The 21,505-nt window shown below is 41.6% G+C and overlaps 1 protein-coding gene across 7 annotated transcripts in view; it reads left to right on the top strand.

Moving 5' to 3' along the window:
* Positions 1–16,621, top strand: part of DLG2 (discs large MAGUK scaffold protein 2) — a 1,194,846-nt gene extending 1,178,225 nt beyond the window's left edge. For all 7 annotated transcript variants that reach the window (XM_047753849.1, XM_047753843.1, XM_047753842.1 and 4 more), the window contains 4 exons: positions 2,821–2,993; positions 5,561–5,670; positions 11,468–11,559; positions 13,951–16,621. In XM_047753849.1, the coding sequence (XP_047609805.1) occupies positions 2,821–2,993; positions 5,561–5,670; positions 11,468–11,559; positions 13,951–14,057 (482 nt within the window). In that variant the 3' untranslated portion in view covers positions 14,058–16,621. The remainder of the gene's footprint in view (positions 1–2,820; positions 2,994–5,560; positions 5,671–11,467; positions 11,560–13,950) is intronic.
* Positions 16,622–21,505: the final 4,884 nt, after the last annotated feature.

Below are 21,505 nucleotides of genomic sequence, written 5' to 3'. Positions count from 1 at the left end.
TTGTAGCATTTGTAACATTTGTAGCAGCTCCCAGCTTGTTTCTCCACTTTTGAAAGAAAAGCAAAAAAGCAGTCCTTAGGCACCATTTTTACTTCCCCTCCACTTACATATGCTCTTTTTTTAATTAATAGCACTATTTTATGAAAAATCAATACATGTTCATTGTACTGAACTTGGAAAGTGCTAAAAAGAAAGTTAAACAAGAGAATAAAAAATAGAAGGTTCTCTGGTGGTCTAGTGGTTAGGACTTGGCACTTTCACTGCTGTGACCTGGGTTCAGTCCTTGGTCTGGGAACTGAGATCCCACATGAAGCCACTGCACACTGAAGCCAAAAAAAAAAACATACTCCCACGCAGTAGCCAGATATAACATCACTGCTAATATTTTCATACATTTCTACCTGTTCTTTCTTTTCATACATTTTCTCCTGTGAGTGGGTCCATATGAGATAGAAACCTTTTATTTTTTGCTTGATATTGTTTAAAATGTTACAAAAATATTTTAAATGATAATTATGTCATAATTAATCCTTTCTCATTTATAGGTATTTTGGGTTTTCTCTACTTTTTAAACTATTATAAATTATAATTAAGATACAATTATAATTAGATGTTATAGTTATTTATAACATAAATTAATATAAATGAACATCCTTAAGGATAAAACTATCTGAAGTTTTGATTTTTTTTTTTGGTCTCTTTGCCATTTCGTGGGCTGCTCCCGCAGCATATGGAAGTTCCCAGGCTAGGGGTTGAATTGGAGCTGTAGCCATTGGGTTACGCCAGAGCCACAGCAACACAGGATCCAAGCTGCATCCACAACCTACACCACAGCTCATGGCAACGCGAGATCCTTAACCCACTGAGCAAAGCCAGGGATTGAACCCACAACCTCATGGTTCCTAGTTGGATTCGTTAACCACTTAGCCACAATGGGAACTCCCTTGATAATTTTTAAGGATAGATTTCTAGAAAGAATATCTCAGCCAGTGATTAAAGGTATTTTAACATTTTTAATGGTCTTTTTTGTTTGTTGTTTTCTGTCTTTTTAGGGCTGTACCCACGGCATATGGAGGTTCCCAGGCTAGGAGTCTGATGGGAGCTGTAGCTGCCGGCCTACACCACAACCACAGCAATGCCAGATTCGAGCTACATCTGCAGCCTACACCACAGCTCACAGCAACGCCAGATCCTTAACCCACCAAGGGAGGCCAGGGATCAAACCTGCAGCCTCATGGTTCCTAGTCAGATTCGTTTCCCTTGCGCCATGACGGGAACTCCACATTTTTAATGTTAATGATAAATGTTATTTAACCCAATATAGCGGAACAGAATTTCAATAGTAATCAATATTAAATCAATGTTAAAATTTTTAATGAGCTATTCTATATTTTTTGGTACTAAGGCTCAGAAATACGATATGTGTTTTACCTATATGGACCAGCCCCATTTTAAGTGCTCTTGAATGGGGCTACGATGACTACACTGAGCACTGCAGGCATAGAATGTGTCTTATTCCTTCCTGTATTCTTCTTTTTTAATTTTTAAGTTTTGTACAATTGTTAATATAATACATCCTTGAGCCTATTTTGTACCCAGTAGTTTGTACCTCCTACTCCCCTACCCCTCTATTGCCCCTTCCCCTTCCCATGGTAACTATTAGTTTGTTCTCTATAGCTGAGTCTGCTTCTCTTTTATTATATTCCCTAGTTTGTTGTTTTTTTAGATTCCACATATAAGTGATACTATACAGTATTTACTTTACCTTTGTTATTTATAATATGAAATTATTTTGACTTTTCTTCTTAACATTAAGTTGAACCACCTCTAACTATGATTAGAGCTGATGCCTTTCAGTCCCTTCTTAACTGTGATGGTCTGATTTTATATCTTTTAAAAATCCCTGAATGGGAGTTCCCACTGTGGCTCAGTGGTTAACAAATCCAACTAGGAACCATGAGATTGCCAGTTCAATCCCTGGCCTCGCTCAGTGGGTTAAGGATCCACTGTTGCCATGAGCTGTGGTGTAGGTCGCAGACGTGGCTCAAATCCCCAGTTGCTGTGGCTCTGGCATAGGCCTGTGGCTACAGCTCCAATTCAGCCCCTAGCCTGGGAACGTCCACATGCCAAGGGTGCAGCCCTAGAAAATACAAAAAAAAAAAAAAAATTCCCTGAATATATTTATACTGCATGTCCATTTTTTCATATGAGACTTTTTTTTTACTTCTTTGTTTATCCCATAATCTTTTATCATGTGCTAGACATTGTGATGCTACATTGGTGAGAACCAAGATATTATCTTTACAGAACATTAAGGTTTTGTCCTGGCAGGTAATGATTTGCTGACAAATCAGCTTCTTCTAGTTAGGGCATGGTTTTAGCCTTTGTGATGGAGAGTCTAGAGTAAGTCAAGAATAACCTTCTAAAATGTGGCCTTTCCAGGTCTCAACAAAATGCACAGTCTGGCTGAACCTCAGAGTCTGCTAGCAGTATACAACCTCTAGATTCTCCATTTAGAAATGGAAGTGGAGTGACTGCAGAGTCCCCTCCTGAGTTTGTCTTCTCTTAAAGATATAGCCCAGCACTGCCAGCTGACTGATGCCTGAAAATATATTTCCATATATTTTGTCTAGTTGATTCTTTACAGAGGGAGGCCAAGACTGGTGCCTGCTTCCCTGTCAAGGTCCTTCATATTACACATTTTTGTGTAACTATGTTGAGGGCGTGGTAAAAAAAAAAAAACATATATATATATGTCTGTATAAAGGAAGTTTATGAGTAGAAATTTACCTTCTTTTCGTCTTTTTTCGTTTTATAAAGATACTACGAGGCCGAAGCGTGACTACGAGGTGGATGGCAGAGACTATCACTTTGTCATTTCCAGAGAACAAATGGAGAAGGATATCCAAGAGCACAAGTTTATAGAAGCTGGCCAGTACAATGACAACTTATATGGGACCAGTGTGCAGTCTGTGAGATTTGTAGCAGAAAGGGTATGTTCACCAGTCACCTTCCATCTCCCCCAAAGAAGGTTCCCAGGTGGCAAACTGCATTTTTGAGTTATTACTCTTTTTCTGATTTCAGTTGTTAATTTTGTTTAAATATTCCTTTAAGGCCTCTTAGCAGAGAACCTCATTAGAGCAAGGTCATTCATCTTTGTTCTCATCTCACTAAAGTATGCTGACTGACCTGGTGGGGAGAGGAGAAGGAAGGGCTTATAAACCTAAAGGCAATTAGCAGCTTGAAGTTTAGGAGATTAACTTTGTTCTTGACTCACGAATCTTTGGCACAACATTGATTGAAAAAATTTTGTCACTCTTGATTACTTTTTCCTTTTTTTTTTTTCCCCCTTTATTTTTTAGGCCTATACCCGCGGCATACGGAGGTTCCCAGGCTCAGGGTTGAATCGGAGCTACAGATGCCGGCCCACACAACAGCCACAGCCACACAGGATCCAAGCCACGTCTGCAACCTACACCACAGCTCACAGTGACGCCAGATCCTTAATCCACTGAGCAAGGCCAGGGATCGAACCCGCAACCTCATGGTTCCTAGTCGGAGTCATTTCTGCCACGCCGCAGTGGGAACTCTACTCTTGATTATTTAGATCAGAATCCTCAGTTCTTTTTGTTAACAGGAGTTAACGTTTTATCTCCCTGAAAACCTGAGATCCTCATGGTGGATAGGTAGATGAGGAGGCCTGCCTGGCCTGTGGCTGGCAGATGTTCTCACTTAGAGGCGCTGTAGTTGCTGTGATCTCCTCCAGGGCATGGAAATGAGAAGCATATTCAAGAGAGAACAGACTAGGAAGGCACTTGAGCATGGCTTTGAGATCTGCCTAAAAAAAAAAAAAAAAATCCTAATCTCCTATGAGCACGGAGTTTCATAGAAGAAAAAAAAGTTAGGAGTCAGTTGTATTTGTTGTATAAGTAATATTTGTTGGGTTGATTTGATCTAACACAGCCTTGCCCCCCTTTTAATATATTGGTTAAAAAAGATTAAACAAGTGGGAACTCCCCAGTGGCTCAGCAGGTTAAAGATCTGATGTTGTTACTGCTGTGGCTCAGGTTCAATCCCTGCCCCAGGAACTTCTCCATGCCACAGGCACAGCCAAAAAAATTTAAGAAATGTTAATGTCTATCTGAGAATACAGTAAGAAGTTGGGTCTATTTTCTTCTCTCTGGAAAGTTAGCTTCTTTAAGCTAGATCATACTGTTTTGAATCAGCCTCCTAGATAATTGCATCTTTTCTCCTCCCTGAATGTGTAGACGCAATCTTTTGTTAACTAGAAATGATGGCAAATCAAACTACATTTAGATATTTTATAGCTGCTGCATCTCACAGATAGCAACTTGGAATTTATTACTTAAATGATAAAGGCTTGAGCAGTCTTAGTGTATTTCTCTTATAAAAGCTCAACTATTCACTCTCCGTTTTTATGTGGATATTATTGATGAGTTCTTAATCCCCTTTTGTTGATTTAGGACTGCTTCTATCTGCATAGTATGCTTTTTCTTTTCTTATGTAAAGTTCTTTGAGCCTCAGGGTAATGAAGCCATTTCTCTCCAGGAGGTAGAATATGATGTATGGCAATTATGTCTACTTTTCCAGAAATACTTTATAAAGCAGCTCCTTGCTCTGAGCACTCATTGCTGTGGAAGCCAAGTTAAATGAGGTGTGCTAGAATGTAATAGAACTTTTATTTGTTAACAAACAAGAAGTTTACAAAACTATGCAAGCCTCTCTCTCCACATTTAAGATTAAATATTTAAGGCAACTCTTTGTTTCTGTCCTTGCTTTATACAGGACTGAACATATTGAGGGCAGGATACATATAAACACTAGGCAAGCGTTTATGAAATTGTGCTAAACTCATGAGATTACCATTCTTCCAGATTTGACATTGGTCAGGGTGAGACAATAGGTATCTATTTATTCCAACCAACAAGACACGGTTTTGAGTCCTAGCACTGAGACTTAGGGCAATTTAGTATTTTTAAGCTTTAGTCTTCCATAAAATGCTGTCGATAATATGTACCTCATAGGCAGGGAATTTCTTCTTTAACAGTGTGGGAATTTCTCTCTTTTTGGCCATGCCCATGGCACGCAGAGGTTCCTGGGCCAGGTAGCAAACCTGAGCCACAGCAGTGACAATGCTGGATTCTTAACCACTAGGCCACCAGGGAATTCCTGGGAATTTCTTTTTGTCAGTCGTTTTCAGAGATGATTTAATAGTTTCATGAGAATGGACTGTCATATTACATAGTGCTACATCGCTTCCTTGTGCAAAGCATCAGGTATCTATTTACGGAAATAAAGTTAACTGAGACACCACAAATGAAATGTCTATCCCAGTGGCAGACAGTTAAGGAGTTAATCAATATAAGTTATTGCAAGCATTCAGTGATGATGCTATATCATCTTTTATTTATCCTTCGCAATTATTCTTTTTCAAATTTAGAATCTAGTATCTTTTACCTTCCTCAAAAACATTACATTTTGATTAGATTATCATCATTCTTTCTGGATTAACTCTATGTTTTTCTTTTCTTTCTTCCAGGGCAAACACTGTATACTTGATGTATCAGGAAATGCTATCAAGCGGTTACAAGTTGCCCAGCTCTATCCCATTGCCATCTTCATTAAACCCAAGTCTCTGGAACCTCTGATGTAAGTGGTGAGCAGTGGCAGCCTTCATCTGACCCCCTGTTCCATATGATAGAGCAAATTATTAACAGTTCTTTGTCAAACATGCTTGCAAATGGAAACTGCTGGGTTTTTTTTTTAAAGCATTCCCTTTTTAAATGAAACCTTAAAGTTCTTTTGAACTGCTGGAGACATAATGTCAGTAATTCCTTAAAATGTCTTTACCAATATTTCTTGACTTTTATTTTCACTTCACAGGTTGGTTTTGTGTGTCTGTGATTTTTTTATTTTTCATTTTGTCTTGTTTTGAAGCTAAGTTGGTGTGGTTTGTCTTTGTTTTGTTTTGCTTCGTTTTCCAAATAATAGAAAGCAATCATCTTTAAATTGTCTCTTACTTCTGAGAGCAATTCCATCAGTAAATCTTTTTAAATGTGTGGGTTTGCATAGCAGGAGAAGACAATATTTTAGACTCTTTCCATTAATGTTTTATGTTGTTAAGCATAGAAATTTCATGTTCCTTATTTAAAACTTCATGTGTATAGACCACTATCCTTCGTAGGGAGTTTTCTTAGTGTCCTGGCAGGGTAGGTAAACTTGTACAACAGTTAAACTTGTACAACCTTTACCAGGAGCTCCAGACCCATGCACATTCATGAACAAGGGAAAATGCACGTTCTTTTTATTTTTCAGAGGACTTGTTAAATATCTTCCTTCAAAAATCAGTAAAAAAATTAGGCAGATATTCATGATCTGGCTTTAAAATAACATGTTTTTGGTGACAGTTTGGTGATCGAAATTGGTGCCATTGTTTTATAGACAACTCCCACACGAAAGTGGAGCTACAGTAGCTAAAGGTAGCAGAGCAAAGAGTCCAAGGGCAGAGACCTGAAAGTTGATCAGGCCAGGTTTGGTTCTTTCCTTTGCCACTGTTCAGTTACATGAGCTCAGGCAATGTGGTTGACCTCTGTAAGATTTAGTTCCTCGTCTCTAAACTAGGCACATTGATCATACAGACCTCATAGAGCCAGTGCAGAGGTTAAACAAGGTCTTTGAATGTTGAGTCCTCCATGCCTTCTTTGGCATATAGTAAGCACTCACTGAAGGGTAGCTATTATTACTATGAAGGATTTGAAGTTACTTTATGGGAAAAGGAATAAAACTACTTTATCATTACAGAACCCATAACCAGCACATTTTTCCAAGAGGCCATAAGAGATAAATACCAGTGTGTCCATTATTAGAGCTTTGCTCAAATATGCCTCCATTTGGGCCTCAAGACATGAGAGCAGTTGACAGGATTCAGAAGTGAACCACAAAGTGCTGGAAATCAATGTTTATGGAAAGACCAAAGAAAATGAAATCACTTTATTCACTTCAGGTGAAAGCGGTTACCTGAAGAGGATATCGACCAATCGTTCAATTTCTTCTCTGGGAGGAAGAAGCTACAGTAGCTGGAATAGCCATCTAAGAGAATTGAGCTAAAAACATAGTCAGTCTCTGGGGAAATCGCCAGAGATCTATCTTAAAAGTGTAATATGTTCCCATAAATAAAAGACAGACAGAGATTCTTATCAGGATGAAAAAATAAAATCAGGAGGTCACTCTTAATACTTTCCACCTCATGAATTTAGGTATTAAATTATATCATAGGAGTTCCCATCATGACTCAGCAGTTAACGAACCCGACTAGCATCCATGAGGACGTGGGTTCGAGCCCTGGCCTTGCTCAGTGGGTTAAGGATCCGGTGTTGCTGTGAGCTATGGTGTCTGTCACAAACATGGCTCGGATCCTGTGTTGCTGTGGCTCTGGCATAGGCTGGCAGCTACAGCTCCGATTGGACCCCTATGCTAGAAACCTCCATATGCTGCAGATACAGCCCTAAAGAGTCAAAAAGACAAAAATAAATAAATAAGTAAATTATATCATAAAGTGCTTTCCCCAAAGCTAGCACATGGAAAAATATGGGTTGATGATAAGACAATGGTTCTTAACAGTATTCTTGCTGTCAGCTATCACTGATAGCATGTATTAAATTCCTCCTCATGTTGGCCTCTGTGTTGGGCATCAAGCAAAATAAATTAAGCAACCACAGATTTCCTTACATAGAAGTGATTTATAATCTGTGAAGAGCCTCATAGATATTATTAGTAATGCTAATAACATTAATAAGAAGACTAGAAAAAGGGCCCTCACATCTTGGGAATATTCTTAAAGGCCCGTTTCAGAAATAGAGAATTAAGTTTTCGGATCATCAGCATGCAGTGGCTTCCCGGGCAAGCGAGGCCTGAGGGGGAAAGAGCAGCTGCACATTTGGTTCAGTGCGACACTGGGGGACATCCCCATCTGGTGCTCAGTAGGAGAAGATTTACTTCCTTCTACAACTAGGAGATGACTTATTTAGTTTTGCCTGAGGGCCCTGTCGCAGCCACTTATCACCACAGAAAATCAAACATGCTGAAGGCTGGATCCCACTATGAGACGGCCAGTCTGACGTCGTTTGCTGCAGCCGTGTGCCGAGGCCTTGAGTTCAGTGCGGTGACATTCAGACCGGTGTGATCTTAGTAGGAAGTGCTGGATGTTTACTTTCCGGCTCACTCTTTTCTGAGGGTTTTACTTCAGGAGCAAAGCTGGCGTGAATTGCCCATTCCCCAGGGAGGGGTGAATGCTAGGTCAGCCGAACAAGAGCATGGCAGCTGTCACATTCAGGCACTGGGACATCATCACACACTTTATTCTCACGTGCCTCATCCACATCAAACCGCAGTGCTCGTTAGCGCATGCATAGCTGACTCTTGAGAGGAACATAGAATCACGGGCATGTGTGAAGGGGTGCTTTTTTTACATTGTACTACCCTGTGACTTCCATTCCCCACCCAGACCCCCTCGCCATGAGGAGCTTTCCTCTGTCCCCACCCTGCCACCCCCGTCTGCTTGTACCTTCTTGCTCCCATGATGGCCTGTGTTTACTTCTTCATAATTATGTTTATCTGTCTAGCTCTCCATTCATTCATTCATTCACTTAATCATTCGATAAAATAAGCATTAACTTGGCCCCATGCCACATGCTGATGAACAAGCCATGGTCTATGTCCTCTAAGAACCCACAGATTGGGCGGGAAGACAAAACAAATTCAGGTATTAGAGGATTTTAAAAAAAATCTAAATTCAGGAGTTCCCGTCATGGCACAGCAGGAACAAATCTGACTATTATCCATGAGGATGCAGGTTCGATCCCTGGCTTTGCTCAGGGGGTTGGGGATCCAGCGTTGCAGTGAGCTCTGGTGTAAGTTGCAGATGCAACTCAGATCCTGCGTTGCTGTGGTGTAGGCCAGCAGCTGCAGCTTCCCTTCAACCCCTAGCCTGGGAACCTCCACATACTGCACATGCGGCCCTAAAAAGAAAAAAAAAAAATCTAAATTCAGTATTACTACAATAAATGCAAAGGGAATTCAGAGAAGACAGACCAGCATGGGCCAAGGAAGTCAAAGAAGATGCAGAACTACATGATTTCTTGACATCTGAAGCAAAACCCTGTCCTTCTGTGAGAACTGTCCTTGGTTTAGCCCAGCATTTTTGCACCCAAGAGTGACAGCCACTCAGAGCTTCAAGGACTAGTGCTATTTGGGAAGAGAATTATAAATACCATCCCTCAGACAAGGTAATGAGTTTATTTCAACAACAGGACTTCAGGAAAGTCCCACTTCTGTATATTGCAGCCTTCGATATCATGTCCAGAATCATGCAAATGTTTGACTTGAGTTTTGTTTCATATTTTTCTAAATAAGGGCCTCTTTTAAAAGAAAGTCTTGGTGGAATGGAAAGTCTGTTTCACTAAATATTGGTTTAAAAAAAAATTTGATTTCTTACATCAAATTCACTCTTTTACCTTAGACAAGTCCCTTTACTACTTCAGGCCTCAGTTATACTTGCTCTGGAAAAGCACTTTACTCAAGACTACATCCTCCAGGGAGTTCCCTGGTGGCCTAGCAGTTAAGGACCCAGCGTTGTCACTGCAGTAGTGTGGGCTCAATCCCTGGCCCAGGAATTTATGCATGCTGCCCCCCCTCAAAAAAAAAAAGACTACATGCTACAGATGCAGACTCTGGCTTTGTAAAGTGACAGGCAAAGGCAGCAATGCCTTCAAAATCCTACCTGCATCTGCAGTGCATCCTGATGGACCAACCAAAATGTCTTTGCTCTTGGCTAAAGTTGTATCAGCTCAGTGCAGTCACACTAATATTCTCATGATGATCAGAAGCAATGATTGTCAGTCTTTGATTAATAAAATATCTTGGTTAAGAAAAAAATGAGTTCTCATGTGACTCAGTGGGTTAAGGATCCAGCATTGTCACTGCTGCCGCTCAGGTCTCTGCTGTGGTGTGTGTTCCATACCCGGCCTGGGAACTTACATGTGCCGCAGGCATAGCCAAAAAAAGGCAAAACCAAAAAATGAGAAGATGAAATAATTCTTATTCAACAAGTGCAGTTCGGTAGGCAAAAAAAAAAAATGTTAACACCTAGAAAATATAGGAGGATAAACCAGCCACTGGTTGGGAATCAGTAGTTCAGGTTATTCTCCATTTTCCTCCCTCTTCAACTTGTCCTTGAAACTAGGTTGCATTTAAATAATGTTACAGTGATTAATCAGCACCTATAGTTGACGATACACCAATGGTTGACAGACTAACAGAAAGAAGGACATAGAGTCCCAGCCATAATTCCTTTCCAGTACATTCTCCTATTGAAACAAAAATAAACAAGTAAGGCATTGAGATTCCTTCTTGCCAAGCCTATCTCTCCTGGCTCACTATTTGACAGGATTTACTTAGTGTCTGTTTGAAAATACTGTGGTCTCAGTGCTTTTGATTGTCCCATTCTCTCTGTATCTTTAATTCAAGCCACCTTTAGCAGTGCCTTAAAATTCCATCTGATTGTAAAAACAGAGGAGATTCAGGGCTCTCGTTGCTATAGACGTGCCTCACAGCTCACAGAAGTTGAGCAGCACAAGCTACAGAACACTTTTCTGGCCTGAAAGATACACATGCCTGAGGGGCCTGTCACATTTTCTATAATTCTCTGGAAGCATTGTCTCTGTTTCTCCACGCCACACGTCTCCTGCCCACACAGAAGATGAACAGTGGCCCTCGGGTAGGATAGGAGAATCAAGAAATCAAAGCCTTCTGCAGGGTCAGGACCTGAGAACAGACAAGTCGTGTTCTCTTAGATGTAATGAGCTCCGAAACTCTGTGATATATCTTCCCATCTCTCCGTCTCCTCTCCTCCCTCCAGCCACCCCGGGAAGACTGCCTTCATTTTTATGTCCCATATTTAAGAAAGAGTGAGACAGAGTACAGAGTCTAAGGAAGGGTGGCCAGGAAGGCTAGGATGTGGAAATTATAGCCAGGGAGAGAGAGAGAGAGAGACGAAGGACGCAGGACAGTTTTTCAGAAAGTGTGGACGCGTCAAGGGACACATCGTCACTTGACGTGAAGAACCGCATGCCTGTCACGGAAGAAGTTGGTCCTGCTCTGCAAGGTGCAGAGAACAGAACGGGCGACTGGGAATCGTGACGAGACAGATTCAGCTTCGGTCCAGCGAGGGACCAAAAGACTGCCCGCCTTCCGAGAGAGTGAGGCCCCCAGGGAGGGGGTCCTTGTGGCTGAAAATGTCCCAGTGAAGAGGAGTCCCAATGAGAGCTAGGAAGCTACTGCTAAGATTACACTAGGCTTCCAGCAGGACTCATTTGTGCCATGTCTTGTAGTTTCTCAGCATTTGGCATGTTCCCTGTGTGTTTCAAATACCAAACCCTCATTTTTCCAGGGAAATGAACAAACGTCTAACAGAGGAACAAGCCAAGAAAACTTATGACCGTGCAATTAAGCTAGAACAAGAATTTGGAGAATATTTTACAGGTAAGTTCATTTACGTTTATACTGTAAGAAAAGAGATAAATTGTCTGACATTTGACATAGAGAGGGCCTGGCATGCCTGGGCCCTAAAACCTCCCTGCTAAAAATCCCTTATTTCTCTCTACTTCTTGCATTTGATCCAAAACTCTGGGTTCGTTCTTCTCTGGTTTCAGCTTCCAGGTTCCCATTATTGGCCCTAGCCAAAACCATGAGTGGCAAATGTCTCTTAGATGTCTCCTACTGTTAAGGAGATTTTAAGTAGTTACCTGGTAGCCTAGTAGTTAGGGATCCAGCATTGCCACTACTATAGCTTGGGTCGCTGCTGTGGCTCAGGTTCAATCCTTGGCCCAGGAACTTCCACCTGCCCTGAGCACAGCCAGAAAAAAATAAAATAAAATTTTTAAAAAAGAACATTTTAAGCATTGATAACTCATTCAACTCTCTCTGATATCATCTTTGAAAAAGACACTTTTAAGGCTCAAAATGTGCACTGTCCAAAGCAGTTACTCTTGGGAAGCAATCCCAGGGCCTCTGGCCTCTACTTCAGGGTCTATCTCCCCATTAGCAACACTTGAAGAAGATGCTTGAAACGCTTCCTGTGTTTCAGTTAATTCCACGTGAAGTCTCAATGCAAAACTTTTTTTTAAAATGTTTCTTTAGAAACATGAATTTGGGGGGGGGGGCGGATATTTTTGTCATGGGTTACATGGGTTCTCTATTCTTATATGCTTTCTTGAAACACTGATTAAATCCAAAGAGTAATCAGACTTAGTGGAGTTTGCCTGACAACTAACTGATGGTTTAAAAACAAGAACAGGAGTTCCCGTCGTGACACAGTGGTTAACGAATCCGACTAAGAACCATGAGGTTGCAGGTTCGGTCCCTGGCCTTGCTCAGTGGGTTAAGGATCTGGCATTGCCGTGAGCTCTGGTGTAGGTTGCAGATGCGGCTTGGATCCCACGTTGCTGTGGCTCTGGCGTAGACCCCTAGCCTGGGAAACTCCATATGCCGAAGGAGCGGCCCAAGAAATGGCAAAAAGACAAAAAATAAAATAAAATAAAAATAAAAACAAGAACATTCTTCCTAGGTTGCCTTACATGACGTTAAGGGTTTTCTTTTGTATTTCATTCAGATTATGCAAATGCCAGTGGCTTAGCACTTTGCAAATATGTTGAATCAGTAAATCTTAAGTACAGTTTCCATCAGTGGCAAGGATATGAGTTGTATTTCATCCTAAAAGAACATCTAGGATGAACATTAAGTCAAAACAATGTACCTTTCGACCAGTAATTTATATTCAGAAATAAAATGTAGTAATCAATACATTGTGAAGATTGTTTTTGAAGACCTAAACCATGTTTCAGTAACAATTTAATTTTTAAGCTTTAGTGTCATATACGTAGTACTGATGTGTTTGGAAGATCTGTTTACAAGATAGCTCTTATTCAACGGAGATAATAAAATATACTTAAATGTACTCTAAGTGACTTGGTGTTTTAGGGAATACATAGTTTGTTTATGTTTCCTCCTACTTACGTTTTTAGAAGTGGTTGACATGGAGTTCCCATTGTGGTTCAGTGGTTAACGAATCCAACTAGGAACCATGAGGTTGCAGGTTCGATCCCTGGCCTTGCTCAGTGGGTTAACGATCTGGCGTTGCTGTGAGCTGTGGTGTAGGTTGCAGATGCGGCTCAGATCCCATGTTGCTGTGGCTCAGCTCCGATTAGACCCCTAGCCTGGGAACCTCCATATGCCACGGGAGCAGCCCTAGAAATGGCAAAAAGACCAAAAAAAAAAAAATGTTTAAATAAATTAAAAAAAAAAAAGTAGTTGCCATAAGGTAGTCTCACAATGGTAAATTCTCAGTTTACCAGATTACTTGGCGAATCATTGGTGTTTCCCATTAAAGGTTTTGGGAGTGGAGGAGGTTAACTAAAATATCTTCTAAAATCTTTACTATTTCTTCTGTGTCTAAAATATTTGAATCTCTGCTCCTTACTTTGTAAGTACTTACTTTGTCAGTTCAGTATGGAGAATATGTAAGTGCAACTTTCTTTGGTAATAGGGAGCTCTCAATCTGCAAGTTGATCAATGCCAAGTTCAGTGCCTAGCACAGAGTAAATAAATGAATGATTCACCGTCCAGAACTGCAGAAAGACATATAGAGAGGCTGTGATGCATTTATCACTGATTTAGGACGTGCCTTGAAAGCATTTTTGTGATCATTGATATGACCCTGCTTAAGTGAATTTCTGCTTCTTCTTACTAGTGAAAAGTAATGTTAAGCTTCCTGATGAGTTTGTCTGTCACTCGTTGAACTTCTGCTGCATGACTGATGGTTGTTCTTCACCAGCCGGGCATTGATTCCTAACTTCCACGTTTGCCTTATTCCAGCTATTGTCCAAGGTGACACCTTAGAAGATATCTATAACCAATGCAAGCTTGTTATTGAAGAGCAGTCTGGGCCTTTCATCTGGATTCCCTCAAAGGAGAAGTTATAAATTAGCTACTGCACCTCCGACAACAACAGGAGAGCATTTAGAAGAACAAAATATATATAACATACTACTTGGAGGCTTTTATGTTTTTGTTGCATTTATGTTTTTGCAGTCAATGTGAATTCTTATGAATGTACAACACAAACTGTGTGAAGCCATGAAGGAAACGGAGGGGCCAAAGGGTGGGACAGAAAAGACATTGCAGTACACAGGAAGGCTTTGGTTTGCTCAAAGTGCCAGGTGTAGGGATGAACCTCTGACGGGCTTTGTGCCCAAGAGATGGGCAGCCTCCTCACCCAGCAGATGTCCAGAGCTGATTTAGCTGCTGAGTTCTCTGTGTTTTTTGCTTTAAAGAAAAGTTGCCAGCACTTGAACTTCACCAACCTTCCCATTACCCACATCTGTAATTGGTATACTTCGAATTTTATAACTATGCACATCCTTTGATTTCCTAACAAGCAAAAGAAAGGACAAAGGAAAAAAAAGAAAGGAATCCCTTTGGAGACGGCATAGTATCAGGGAAGGATAAGTGTGTAGTTTCTTTGCCTGGCATCTGCAAAGACGAGCATTTCATAAAATTCACAAGTGTATGGAGGACTGACCTCACTGAGAGGAGGGGATTCCACCTGGGATTAGCTTTATGATTGTTTATTGTCTATTTTGCCATTTATAAACTGAAAGAAGGCACTAAAGATGAGAATAATTTATACAATAAAATATATTAAATGTATAGAAACGAATTTCTATAGGTTAAAAAAAGTTTTGTGAAATATTTTGTAAAGACGAATTAATTGAAAGACTAAATGTATGCACTATCTGCAGATGATCCAATTCAAGAACAGAAAGTTGCACTCTCCCTTTTGTTGCCAATGATCCATTAAGAGCATCTGAGTTCCTTTTGAAGCCTGACAAAGACTTCTCCCTCACTTACCTCCCATGATCTCCCTTCCACATTAGTGATAAACTCTCATGGAGCACATCCCTTAATGAGTTGCCCTCATGGATATTTTTGGAGGACGTTTGGTTAATGCATTTTTTAAGCTGATGGCTTTCAGAGACAAACTCATGCAAATGTTGTAAAGGGAAGTTTTGCTTTTCTCTTGTTGAACAACCTGAGCCTGCTGTGCAAATAGCTGAATAACATCGTTCCTAGTTACTTACATAGAATTCTTAAAGGATTGCTTAGTATTTTGGCCATCATGAATAATTAGGACTTTTTTATTTTGCCTGTTTCACAAGTAACTGAGAGGAAGGTACAGAGCCATGGAGGGATCTGTCCCAAGATGCACTATTTCTTTGAGGAAGAGAGAGAAAGGAAGTATCTGGTTGGGGGGTGAGGAGTACAGACTTTTGTTTCTATATACAGGACAAAGAGATAGGAACCATAAGGGAAGACCATTAATGACTTTGAGCTCAACCAATTGAACTGCCTTTCTTGGGGGCTGTACCTGGACCAAGTTTATTTTTTAGCAATTATAATAGTGATGATTTAAAAAAGAAACCTCCCAAAGCCTATATCCCACTTTAGAGCTGATGGTGACATCAGCATTGCTTGTGCCCAAGGTGTTTAGAGAGAGACTTTTCAGTGATCTCAGTAACTACTCAACTCTGGGTTCTATGCACGCCCAGACCAAGCCCCATCGCCTTATTTCTGGGGTACATCCAGACCTGGCAGGGATTCTGCCACACTGTGCAGCAAACCAGCATGCAGGCTGGGATGGGAGAGCAAGAGATAGAGCCATCAGCAGTGATGGGGCTTCTTCACAGTAAGAACATCAGAGCTCAGAATGAGGGTCTCTTTCCAAAAGCAAGTGTTCTTCATCTTACACTAAAGTACCACTGTCTGCCTGGCTGCAGTCATCAAAACAAACACAGAAATGCAAAATCATGCATCTACCTACAGTCTTGAGGCTGCCTTTACCAGTGGAAGGGCTAGCAATGCATTTTCCCTCTGATGAAAATTAAATTCCCCAAGACGTCCTTAAAATGCTCAAAAATGTCAAAGATGTGTCCATGTCTGCAATTCGCCAGTTTCAGGTCAAGACCTACTTTCATCAATCTTGCTCCCTGAAGTTTTCTGCCACCAGAATGCCATTCCTGATCCCAGCTCTATTTTCAGGCCACCATGATAACTTCTTTGGTTTCTCAACTGAGCATGCAACCATTTATTTACAGGACTGTCTTTAATGAATAGATGTTTCCGCGGGTCGTGTGATGTGCTTTCCATTTAATATTGAGTATTGCTGTGGCTGAGTACAATCAAATTGAACCACCAACCCTTGGTTTTGTAGTAATATAATTATTTATTTTCCTAGTGTAGATGCTTCTGGATTAGAATTGGCATTTGCACTGATTTTTTTATGTAGATTTCTATAAATATATATATACATATATATTTGCTTGAAGAATCACCAAACCAATTGGTGAGAGGGTCTTTTCCTGTAGAATTTCCACCTCCATTTGTTGTGTTGTCTTGCGCTTCCCAATGTTGAGGTCTCTATGGCTCCAACGAACTGGTGTATTTTGCAGCAAATCTGATGACTTGTATGTACGGAAATGGCATGAAAGTTACCCAGCTTGTAACTGGTGCAAATGTACGTGGAGCCTGAGGCCAGACTGGTGCTAACACTGCAAACTTTGTCGAGAGCTCTCTCCACTCTGAAGGCTTGCTGGGGGCGCAACGTCACCTTCCACATGCTGGGCCCTTTCAGAAAAGTGCCAGATCGTGTCACTGGTGCTATTTTTCATGCTCTGGTACAATGTGTAGCACCACAGGGGTCTCAGCTTTACCAAAATCTAAATCTTATTTGTCAGCTAATTACAGGGGCATTTGGTTTTTTTTTTGGTTTTTGTTTTTTGTTTTTTTTTGCTCTCTTCCCACAGGATTTGATGGCCATTTCTTCGCAGGCCTTTTCTCCCAGCCCCGAGCTCTTGGGTTGGCTCTGTTGAGTAAGCCCATCTTTATGAAGCTGCACTCAGGTGCCTGTGAGCTGTCTTAGATCCTACTGCCAGCCCTTCAGGACTCCGAGCCAGGGAAAATCTCTCCACTCCTATGGCTCTTACCTGTTTTCTTCTCATTCTTTCCCTCCTAGTTCTCACTCCATCTCTTTTGTATACATTTCTGTTTATCCTTCTTTCCTGTCTTCTCTGAGTTGTTGGCTTTCCTCTCCATCCCTTCTTCACTCCCTCTCCTTTAACCCTCCAGTCTGTCTGTCGCTCCTTTAGTCTCAGTCTCTCCCCTCCCTCTTCCTTTTTCTCCACCTTTCCTAGTTTTTCTCTTCTCACATCTCTGATCATCTCCTCTCCCATAACCCACTCCTGGATTTTTTGGTCCTATAAGGGCTCACGGCTGATTCAGACAGCAAGTCCATATGCTGGACGAATGACACAAATTCTTTGGGTCACTGTTTCACCTAGGCAGCCCAGAAAGCAAAGCTGAGCATGAACGAGGTCCTGCGCTGGCGCCAGCTCCAGCCCGCCTCCCTGAGCCAGCCTGCACCACTGCCCTGGCAGTGATGATGCACGTGCTCTGGGCCCTGCCGGCACCTGGGTGCCTCTCTGCCTGAAGTCTGGTCCGAAGCGAGCCTGCTCCCTGCACCGTCCCACGGCTCCGAGGACACTTCTTTTCAATAAAGGCAGACTCTGGCCCCAACAATTATTCTGACAGTAAACCTTTTCCTTCTCATGGAAGCCATTGCCATCACCTTGGTTTGGAGAGAGAGAATTTTTTTCCCCATTCATAAGCTTTCTTTTTCCTATTTTCATGTGAGGCTCCCTCTGCTTTTCAGCTGGCGATTGCTCTGGTGAGATTGAATGGACTTGCTGGTGAAATCACATCTCTTTTTTCCTGTCTTGGTCCTGCCTAAATTCCTACAAAAATATTTGAGTCAAAGACTCAGGCTAGTTCCTAAGTTGATCATAGTAATTTGTCACTCCTAAGGGAACAAAAGGGGACATTTCCCTTAGAGCATGTGGAGTACCTCCCATGACCACTGATTTGAAAGAGGACTCCGCCCAGAATTCTGTGGCTATACATTTTACTTCTGTGTATGTATGGTATGTGTGGTATGTATATCATATGTACATGTACATATGATACATATGTATCATACTACATTGGGTACAAATGGACGTGGATGGAAACCACACACACACTTTAGTCTGTAAATATCCTTCCTCACTGAAAACTGTGCTTCAGAACTCATTTCTTGTACAGCTGTGCAGTTTCTTGTAGCAGCTGAGGACAGGCTGAAACGGGGGAGCGATGCAGACAGATTGGAAGGGTGGAGCAGGGAATCTCCCTAGCGGCGCGTGCGGACAGGCAACCAAATGGCAAGGCTGATTCCCACTGAGGTGGCAAGCTTTCCTTCTCTCCTTTTGGAATCCGTGTTTCCTAAATGCATCTTAACTTAGGAGTGCACCAGGCTGTATGCGTGAGATCCTTTCAGTAGGACAGTTTTGTGCTTCTCCCTGACAGGATGCTTCTCCATGGAACTGAAGTGCAGGATGGGAGGGAGGGGGACGTGCTCCTTGCCTGGGCTGGAGTTTACAGAGACACTGCACAGCTTACACTCCTGTTAAGTGTAAATATTCCACACTTCCATTCCATTTGTGTAAAAAAATAAAGCACACACAATTATAAAATCAAGATGTATATTTCCTACTCAGTGTGTCTTTGCATATTTATTGCGTTTACGGTTGTCAGCGGTGGCCCCATTGTAAAAATGCTTGATAGAGTGTTTATAAACATGTCATGGTTTTATTATAAGATATAAATATTAAAACATTTTATACTTTACAGCAAATTATTTTCTCCCAAAGCATAATTTGTCTTATTTCACAAAGAATAGAACCATTCATTTCTATTTTTATCAAATTTATCTGATTTCAGAGCTAAAGTGTAGTGGGAGTAGATTTGCTCTGAGAAATATTGGCACTGCTAAGAGGAGCAGAAAGTGGTGCTTTTGAATATTTTTAAATACTTGATTACCATCTTGCCTGCTTGCAATCAGAATTTTGCCAAGAGTGAACAATGTATTAGATGATAGATTTGTTAAAGACCCTCACATCTGCATGAAAAAAAATCAATTCTCCGGTTTTAAAATTGTGAGATTCCAGAAGATACTAAGAATAGAGAAAAATATCTTTTTCTTATCTGACACCAATGATGCAAAGAAAGGCATACATTGGAAAAGTGTCATTTTCCATACATACTGGGTCCAAAAAACATACCAGCTCCAAAGAGCCGAGCATACCAAAAATGCCAGGTTGGAAAACCTGAATCTGCAAGATAGTTCTTCCCTCCAGCTTAAAAAGATACCTTGTCATATAGACATTCAAGGAGCACGGGTCTGACAGCGGGGAACCAAAACAAATTCCTCCTGTAGAGGGGGTGAAATTTTGCCATCAAAGTCATCAGTTTGAAGTACATTTTGCTTCAGGATAAACTATCATACAATAGGATCTTTGTCACACTGTCCTGGCCATCACTCTGAGCCCCCAGGAGGCATGCCACCCCCATCCCCCTACCCCCCGGTCCCCTGTCTGTCCCTGCTGCTTGGCAGCAGTGAGCCCAGCCCATTAGAGGCAGCACAAAAAAGCATCCACTGAGGCTGCAAGGCCAATGCAGACCTCAAATTCCAACAATCATTCAATCTTTAATATTTGCACAGTCTCACCAGGTTTAACATTAATGGTAACACTACACGAAAGCCAGATTCATTCAGTAATGGGTGTGTTTATTCAGGGAGAAAAGGTTGAGAAGAATTTTTGACCTTCATGTCCTATTTCATTTCTTTGTAACTATTTTTAAAACATGATCATTCTAGAAGTCTCCAAAGTTAGAAGTGGACTGCACATCTTTGAACCTAAGAGGTCCTAGCTATGAACCCATGGAATTGTAGATACTCTGAGACTAAACATCCAGTGACAAAATTTAAAAGCCCTGGTGGAGCACAAAGCTAAGGAACATCTGTAGAGGGGCCACCAATTTTCTCACCACAAACCAGACTCAGAGTCTCCGAGGTTGTCAAGGGACAATGTCTTCTCGGGGCTGGATTGCTGGGTCTTAGAACCCTAGTCGTCTTTTATGACTCACCCTTCCCTTTGGGGACATCTCAGAAGGTGCTATTGTTATGAAATTGATCCCCTCCCCCTTCCAGTGTTATAGCCAGTGTCAAGTTCAAAACTTGTCCTTAATTCCCTTTATCACAGTTGGGACAAAGCTGGAATACTTGTGCAAACTCAACTGAATACAGGGTGTAAGAAAAGGGAAATAACGGCCCATCTGGGTTATGGGATGAACAGTGCCATGTGACAGAGGGCTGTTCTCCACCACCTTCCGGGGGTCTCTAAGACACAGCTGGACCCTAGATCAGAACATTTACTCTGTTGCAGCACACTTGAGAGACCCAGAAACTGAGCCTGGCTCAGCACTGCTTTCCTGGGGCATCAGCTACAGGTGAAAAGTGCCTGCTGTCTCCATCCCCTTTGCTCCCACCAGCTTGAATACAAATGGGGTGGAATCATGGTGCTTAACTTCCATTCCTCTTTCATTGTGAAATTGCCTCAGAAGCAGATTCTGATGCAGTGAGTACGGGGAGGAGCCAAGAGCCCACATTTCTAACAAGCTCCCTGGTGATGCTGGCACTGCATCACCAGCCTCTCATTCAACCTAATTTTTCCTAATTTTTCCCACCAGTGGGTCACAAACCAGCACTTTTTTAAAAATGAAAAGTGTAGTAAGGGTGACTATTGTTTCCTGTTGTCTCCCATGTAAAATGTATTTCTTACTGTAGGTCATAGCCACGGTTTGAGAAACGGCCCTGACCTGCACTCAGCCAGCTCCCAGGGCCCTCTCTCCTCCTGGAGATGGGGTGCTGCTGCTGAGAACTGCTAACTGTAAGGCCTTCTCCGTGACACCCCTTAGATTTCCTCACTGGTCCTAGCTTCAGAGCCACACGAACCACAGCACAGACGTTCCTTCTCAACCGGGACAGCCAGTGAAACTGCAAACATCCACCTCGAACCTACCAAAGAGAACCAGGTCTAAGGCGGGGCCCTAAATTGGAGTAAAGCAACTGAAGAACTGATGACTTTTTCCAAATGTGAACATACACCTTTTCAGTTTCCAAAGCCCTGGTCCACATCCTTCACAAGAGAAATCTAAAACTTGAATTTAATTTGTCGCAATCTTGGACTTCCCTTGTTAGACAGTGGGTTAAGGACCTGGCATTGTGACTGTTGTGGCTTGGGTCACTGCTATGGTGCCAGTTCAATCCCTGGCCCAGGAACTTCTGTATGCTGTGGGCACAGCCAAAAATAATAAGAATAATAATTTCTCACAGTCTTTCATTGGATTATCTTAAGATTCTAGGTAAAATAAGCATGGCCTAGTGATCCATGGCTTAGATACTATTGCTTAGTCCTTTTTCTTAATAATCCCTCTTTTG

Source organism: Phacochoerus africanus, chromosome 11 (genome assembly GCF_016906955.1).
Source record: "Phacochoerus africanus isolate WHEZ1 chromosome 11, ROS_Pafr_v1, whole genome shotgun sequence".
NCBI lineage: Eukaryota > Metazoa > Chordata > Mammalia > Artiodactyla > Suidae > Phacochoerus > Phacochoerus africanus.
The sequence above is the reverse complement of the archived record's forward strand: the minus strand, read 5'-3'. Positions and strand labels throughout refer to the sequence as shown.